This window comes from Triticum dicoccoides, chromosome 4A, assembly GCF_002162155.2.
Source record: "Triticum dicoccoides isolate Atlit2015 ecotype Zavitan chromosome 4A, WEW_v2.0, whole genome shotgun sequence".
Classification (NCBI taxonomy): Eukaryota; Viridiplantae; Streptophyta; class Magnoliopsida; order Poales; family Poaceae; genus Triticum; species Triticum dicoccoides.
In genome coordinates, this window is record NC_041386.1 from 633280004 (window position 1) to 633287768 (window position 7765).

Sequence of the window (7765 nt, forward strand, 5' to 3'; positions counted from 1 at the left end):
CCAAAAGTTTTCGTTTCTCTTAGGTTACCCCTTTTATGACGAGCGCCACGTCAGTCCAACTGCCGAGTGACGAAGCGAGTTTGACCATTCACAAGATCCATCTTTCGTGCACTGCGTATCTTGGCATGGTTATGCCCATTATCGCGTACACCTGCATTGTTCTTTAATGCGTGGCCTCGCCTATCATTTAACGTCGTGCCCTTTTTCTATGTACACATATTTTGTATGTTCTTTTCCTAGGTTTGATCATAGTATGTCACGCAATTCACGCCGCGTGCAAACCCAAGACTCAAAAGTCTGACCTTCTCGGTCGCGTCTTCAGTGGGGCACATACGTTTCAAGATGATATCCGCAACATTTGGCGTCACCTGCTAAATATCAATCAAGATCATGTACGACATAATGACCGCTCGCCGCACTGCGTCAGCCGCGCCGAAAGTTCCTGTCTCTCTTACGTTACCCCCTTTTCGACGAGCGTCGCCGCGTCGGTCCAACGACCGGGAGGGACACGACGACTTTGACCATCCACAAGACCCATCTTTCATGGGCTGCGCACTTTGTCATCATGAACATTATCTAGTAGCACTAACCATGTTCCTAAATATAACACTAACAATAATGGATCTAAAAAGAACACCAACAATAACCTGATGTGACATTAAAAAAGAGGTTGATAAATAAACAATCAATATCCCCCTGCCGGGCGCAGACTGGCGTCTGTGTAGCCGCGCCCGCGTGCCCGTACAAATTTGGCAGGCCAGTTCCTTCTACTCACACTCAGACTCAGCCGTCCCCGCTACGCGTCCCCATCGGCCTCCACCATCTCACCTCACGCCCCCCTCGCTCTCCTCTTTCCCCTCCCTCCTCCCCTCCAGTCCCCCTCTCTTCTCCGCGACTCCGCTGCTCCCCAGTCCACCGTCCCCACCAAAATCCCGCTCCCGAATTCGCCGCCGCCCCCGCGGAATCCCCCGCCGCAACCCTCCCGGAGCCCGATTCGCCCCCCCGCCCCGCCGCCCGCGCCGTCGATTCGCCCGCCCCGCCGCCCCGCTGATCCGCGGCGATTCGCGCGGTATGGGCGGGTGATTCGCGGCGGCTCGACCTAGTGGTCCCCCGCCGCGGGCATGTGGGTGTCGCTGGTCTGGATCCGCGGCTGCGTGGGCGTCACGTTCGTCGACTGCTTGGGCGGGAGGGGCGCCGACTAGATCTCTCGGCTCCGGCGGTCCCCGCGCGCTCCGGCGGTTTCAGGGGGTTTGGTTGGTTGGTGAGTGCTTTGCTCTAGGGTTTCGTCGGGATGGACATGGAGGCGGCCAGGGTAGGGTCGCAGAGCCGCCACCTGTACGGAGGCGGGCTGGGTGGTGAGCTTGAGCAGGCCAGGCGCGAGAAGCGGGTGTTCGGCTGGGACCTCAATGATTGGAGCTGGGACAGCGAGCGCTTTGTTGCCACGCCGGTGCCCGCGGCTGTGGGAAATGGCCTGTCGCTCAACAGTTCGCCATCTTCCTCGGAGGAAGCCGGGGCCGAGGTGTCTAGGAATGGTAACGTGAGAGGTGACTTTGATAAGAGGAAGCGAGTGGTTGTCATTCATGACGACGATGAGAAGGATGAGGGCCCAGTGGGGAGCAGTAACAATGTGCTCAGCTTGAGAATTGGTGGCAACTCTGTTGCTGGTGGAGCGGTGGAGGATGGCGGTGTGAATGAGGAGGATAGAAATGGTAAGAAGATCAGGGTGCAGGGCGGAAGCTCAAGCGGTCCAGCGTGTCAGGTGGAGGGCTGCTGCGCGGACCTTAGCGCGGCAAAGGATTACCATCGGCGTCACAAGGTCTGCGAGATGCATGCTAAGGCAAACACCGCGGTGGTCGGAAATACCGTCCAGCGGTTCTGCCAGCAATGCAGCAGGTCAGTCTTACTATTGAGCTGCTATTACCTTTTATTTACATGTGATACATTTGTTCATATGGGAATGTATGGGTGGAACATATTATGCACGTTTTATTTTGTGTCTGTTTGGAATGCAGCCCGAGGCTGTCTTGCCAAACTTTTGGCGTTGACCGTAGGTATCGGCGTCCGTTTGGACCGTAGCCAGAGTTTCCTGTCCACGCCAATTTTTTTGTCGTTCGTTCAACTTTAACGCCGGCACGCTGGCGAGACGGAGGAGGCGAAATCCTTAGCCAATAATTTGGCGAGCCCAATTTTGGCGTGAAGCAAACAGCCCCTTTGAGACCAGACCAAACCCCATATCAAACTTCTTGCCATGATGATCTTTTAAGCAATACCATCTGATATGCGAGAATCACCCAAATATATGTCAACTATAGGAAAGCAAAACAAGCTCTCATTTGCGGACTGAAGTGGCCTGTGGAGATTTTTTTTTAACAAATATCTAGCAGAAAGAAAACAGGAACATCCAACTTCCATAGAAGGAAGAGTTATGGTGTTGTCGCTGGGAGCAAATGATCACATAGTACCACTGGAATATGTTCTGATGACACCTATTAGTTATTCATCTATGTCAGGATTCATGAATTTGGTTTGTCAAACTTACATGAGTTATAAGTTATAACCAATCCCCATATAGAAATGCACTGTTGTACTCTTAGTTTCCCCTTTTCAGTTGATATAATCAATATAGTATCGTTACTTCCATATGTGTGAGGATTGGTTGATGCTCATAAACTTGGAAACCTCCATGCCACTCAGATATTTTAATTTTTTTCTTCTGAAATTTGTATGCTGTTCTCAGCAACTTAGCCCAATTGCCTGCATTAGAGCACATAATATGTTTCACACAGTCCAAATTTCTTTTCATGCAATGTAATTGTCACATTGGCACCTAAATGTATGCATATTTTGGAAAGCACATGGCCAAAAATAAGGGCCTTCTGTGGTTCACTCTTTCCTGTTCTTGTACAACTTATATCTCTAAAGACAGTGCCCACTTTTAGGAAATATTAAAGCCTGGGTATGGCCTAAGGACTACTTCTGAAAGCATTTGATTTACATAATGCATTTTTTCTGGTATGATCATAGTGCATGCATTGTGTGTACCTTCTAAAATATTGGCAAATCCTCATTATGTGCAGATTTCACCTTCTTCAAGAATTTGATGAAGGAAAGCGCAGCTGTCGCCGGCGTTTAGCAGGCCATAATAAACGTAGGAGGAAAACCCGCCCTGAAAATGCTGTTGGTGGGACTCCTATTGAGGAAAAAGTTAGCAGTTATTTATTGTTGAGTCTTCTTGGAATATGCGCCAATTTGAACTGTAAGTACTGCTTTGAAGGTTGCAAACTTACTAGAGTACCATATATAGTTAATATTCTGCGTATAAGTGTAGTTAGTTTTCCACCTAACCATCTGAAATTATGTTGACTCCGAGCTTTGACTGAGTTCTACTTGGCGTTGACCTAAAAGAAGACTTACGATGATACTGTTTCTGGTAGATGTAGTTACACCATGAAAGTCGATGTTCTTGCTGATTTGTCAGACATTTTGATTGAAACACTAGAGTTTCTAGGACCATAAAGGCTATATACAGGGTACTGGGTGTACTTGAAGTTTACTATTGCTTGATGCCTGATTTCTGGATTGCTTACAGGAGGCTCAGCCACCGGCTGTGTAGCATGGCTATGATGCCCAATTCTCAATTATATCTTTCTTAAATTCACAGTTGCATAATTGATAATCCTGTGATTTTAGCGGTGTGAGCTTAGCATCTTTGTGCTTTACGGGCTACTGTTTGTTTTCTATGATGGCCTGTCTCTCAAATATAGTAGGATAAGAACACTGTTCTATGCCTAAATTGAACTATTATCAGCGTTCTTAATGGCTTTCAGAACTACTCTTATGGTAATACTCAGGAAGAGACATGACTCTTAACATTGTACTTGCAGCTGACAATGCTGAGCATTTACAAGGTCAGGAGTTGCTATCCAATCTTTGGAGAAACTTGGGGAATGTTGCCAAATCATTGGATCCAAAAGAACTTTGTAAACTTCTGGAAACATGTCAGAGCATGCAAAATCGATCAAATGCTGGGACCTCTGAAGCAGCTAATGCTTTGGTGAATACAGCTGCAGCAGAGGCTGCAGGACCATCTAACTCTAAGGCGCCTTTTGCGAATGGTGGTGAATGCGGGCAGACGTCATCTGCTGTTGTACCAGTACAATCAAATGCTACCATGGTGGCAGCTACTGGTAAGACATATAACCATTTTTAACTCCCAGGAAATGTTTGTTCATGAAAAATTAGCTTATATACGTATTGTGTGTTTACAGAGACTCCAGCATGCAAGTTTAGGAATTTTGATTTGAATGACACTTGCAATGATATGGAAGGCTTTGAGGATGGTTCGAATTGCCCATCATGGATACGGCAAGATTCTACTCAAAGCCCACCACAGACTAGTGGTAATTCGGATTCAACATCAGCTCAGTCATTGTCAAGCTCAAATGGAGATGCTCAGGTTTATCATTTTGATCCTTTCAACTTGCTCATAAAAAATAAATCTAAATTGCTAATTTCAACATCTTTCTACCTCTCTCTGACATATATTGGTACTGTTTTGCTTCTAGTGTCGGACTGATAAAATTGTATTCAAGCTTTTTGAGAAAGTTCCTAGTGAATTACCTCCAATTTTGCGATCACAGGTAAATATGCTTACTCTCAGCAAACCACAAGATAGCACATCTTGAATCTAACACTTAAACCCTGAATTTCAGATCCTTGGTTGGTTGTCCAGTAGCCCTACTGATATAGAGAGCCATATTAGACCTGGCTGTATTATCCTGACAGTTTATCTTCGGTTAGTTGAGTCTTCATGGAGGGAGGTACATTTATTTCATAACCATTTCAGGCCATGATAGTGTTTTTTTTCTTCTGGCTGGTGCTTCACATTTCTTTTCTATAGCTCTCTGAAAATATGAGTGTATATCTGGATAAGCTCTCAAGTAGTTCCGCTGATAACTTTTGGACATCTGGTTTGGTATTTGTGATGGTACGGCGTCAAATTGCTTTCATGCACAATGGTGAGTCCAAGCTCTTATATATTCTTGCATGGCTGGTCAGGTTCCATTAAGCTGTACGTCAATGTTTTGTTAATATCACCTTATGGTCATATTACTGCAGGTCAAGTTATGTTGGACAGACCACTGGCACCTAATTCTCACCATTACTGCAAGGTCTTATGTGTTAGTCCGGTTGCTGCTCCTTATTCAGCAACAGTTAATTTCAGGGTAGAAGGCTTCAACTTAGTCAGTTCTTCCTCAAGGTACTTTATTATATATACAATTTGCATACGCTCATTCTTGCCAAAGATGAGTACAGTTTGATGTTTACTTCAGCCAATATCTGTTATCTAAAAATATACCTGTCATGTTCACAGGCTCATTTGCTCAATTGAAGGGCGTTGTATATTCGAGGAAGACACAGCTATTATGGCTGATGATGCTGAGGATGAAGATATTGAATATCTCAACTTTTGTTGTTCTCTCCCTGATACAAGAGGAAGAGGATTCATAGAGGTACAAGTATAACTTGTTAGCTTTTATTCTCATGTAGTTTTTGTTTTAATAATAACTTCTAAATCGTTCTAATCCATGGTATATCATTGGCGGTTTCAGGTTGAAGATAGTGGATTTAGTAATGGTTTCTTCCCCTTCATAGTTGCTGAGCAGAATGTATGCTCTGAGGTTTGTGAGCTGGAGAGCACATTTAAGTCATCCAGTCTTGAGCAGCCAGACAAGGACAATGCCATGAATCAAGCTCTAGAGTTTCTACATGAGCTGGGGTGGCTTCTTCATAGAGTTAACATAATTTCTAAGCATGATAAAGTGGAGCCGCCTGTACCTGCCTTTAACCTGCTGAGATTCAGGAATCTTGGTATATTTGCGATGGAGCGGGAGTGGTGTGCTGTGACCAAAATGCTGTTAGATTTGTTATTTGATGGATTTGTTGATGCTGGGTTACAGTCTCCCAAAGAGGTGGTATTGTCAGAAAATTTGGTACACTCTGCTGTGCGAGGAAAATCTGCCCGAATGGTTAGATTTCTGCTGACATACAAGCCGAATAAAAACCTGAAGGAAACTGCAGAGACATACCTATTCAGACCTGATGCTCGGGGCCCTTCTGCATTTACACCCCTCCATATAGCAGCCTCTACTAGTGATGCAGAGGATGTATTGGATGCATTGACTGATGACCCTGGACTGGTATGCCCTCATCTACTTGTAGAAAATGATTCATGCACTTGTGTTCTATGTTGTCTAGCTTTCTCCACCTTTAAATTTCATTGCTTCGATGTTTAAGCTTCAATAAGTACATGAAAGGCAACTTACTATTTAAGGCTTTTCTTTTCATCTTTTAAACTCTTGCACAGGTGCTACATCAGTTTAATGATGAACAGCACATTAATGATGCTATACTACTTATCCTCTTAGCTTAGTTTGTTTCTACTATTAATTAATTTTGAAGACCCTTTCTAATGTACCTCCACTGTTGCTTCTTGCAGGTGGGACTCAATGCATGGAGAAATGCGCGAGACGAGATAGGCTTTACCCCCGAAGACTACGCTCGCCAAAGAGGCAACGATGCTTACATCAATCTGGTCCAGAAGAAGATTGACAGGCATCTTGGCAAAGGTCATGTTGTCCTTGGCGTTCCTAGCAGCATGTGCCCTGGAATAACCGATGGGTTGAAGGCAGGTGATATCAGCCTGGAGATCTGCAAAGCCATGCCAATGACAACAACATCCGCGGCAAGGTGCAACATCTGCAGTCGTCAGGCTAAGATGTACCCCAATTCCTTCGCGAGGACCTTCCTGTACAGGCCAGCAATGTTCACTGTGATGGGCGTCGCCGTGATCTGCGTTTGTGTTGGGATACTCCTCCATACCCTCCCCAAGGTTTATGCTGCACCAAATTTCAGATGGGAGCTGTTAGAGCGTGGAGCCATGTGAGGGGTCCGGGTCGAAATAAGGTTAGGTGTGTTGCTGCTGTTAAGAGTTTTAGTGTGGTGGTTAGATCAAACAAACATGTAAGTGTGTGAAGAAGTTCCGTTGTATTTAAAAATTGCAGAATCTTTGCGCTGATATAAATTTCATATACCGTCAATAATAAATTGATTGTACATGCGGCCGTTTGTTTCTATTTGGTTGTAATTTAGGCTGTGAAATCATTTTTTGAGAGCTGTGTGTTTAGAAGAGAATCAGAACAAAACAGATTTTAGAAGAGAATCAGAATATAAGAGCATCTCTATCAGACTCCGTAAAAGTTCATATCTTGTAAAATTGTTTTAGAGGATACTGTAAAATGTTTTTACGGGATGACGTGTATTAGAACAGATCCCACAAATGTGGAGCCCATTAGTCAGTAGTAGAATTTACATTAAGGTTCTTACAAAATAGCATAAAGTCCTCTACAAGCAAAATAAAGATTGTAATTGGGTCCTGGGATGACGTGTATTAGAACAGATCCCACAGATGTGGAGCCCATTAGTCAGTAGTAGAATTTACATTAAGGTTCTTACAAAATAGCATAAAGCCCTCTACAAGCAAAATAAAGATTGTAATTGGGTCCTACGACTTTGCCCGTAGGCATGGCTCTCCACCGGTGAACACTCACGCACCGCAAACGCTGAAAAAAAATTATATGAGACCAGGTCTCACGGTTAGCAGGTGAGACCCGTCCTGATGGATGACACGTGGCATTCACAAATCACAAAGCATCTAATTTTTCTCCCCGCTGATTTTAAGTGAGGGGTGGGGGATGCTTTGTGA

The 7765-nt window shown here is 44.7% G+C and overlaps 1 protein-coding gene across 1 annotated transcript; it reads left to right on the forward strand.

Annotated features, from left to right (window-relative positions):
* The first annotated feature begins 852 nt into the window (after window positions 1–852).
* On the forward strand, window positions 853–7134 carry LOC119287570 (squamosa promoter-binding-like protein 6). The gene is made up of 11 exons (XM_037567133.1): window positions 853–1893; window positions 3078–3256; window positions 3885–4187; window positions 4269–4456; window positions 4566–4640; window positions 4713–4820; window positions 4901–5018; window positions 5119–5260; window positions 5375–5513; window positions 5613–6200; window positions 6500–7134. Exons 1-11 carry the CDS (start codon window positions 1292–1294, stop codon window positions 6944–6946), a joined length of 2889 nt encoding a protein of 962 aa, XP_037423030.1. The 5' UTR covers window positions 853–1291; the 3' UTR covers window positions 6947–7134.
* Window positions 7135–7765: the final 631 nt, after the last annotated feature.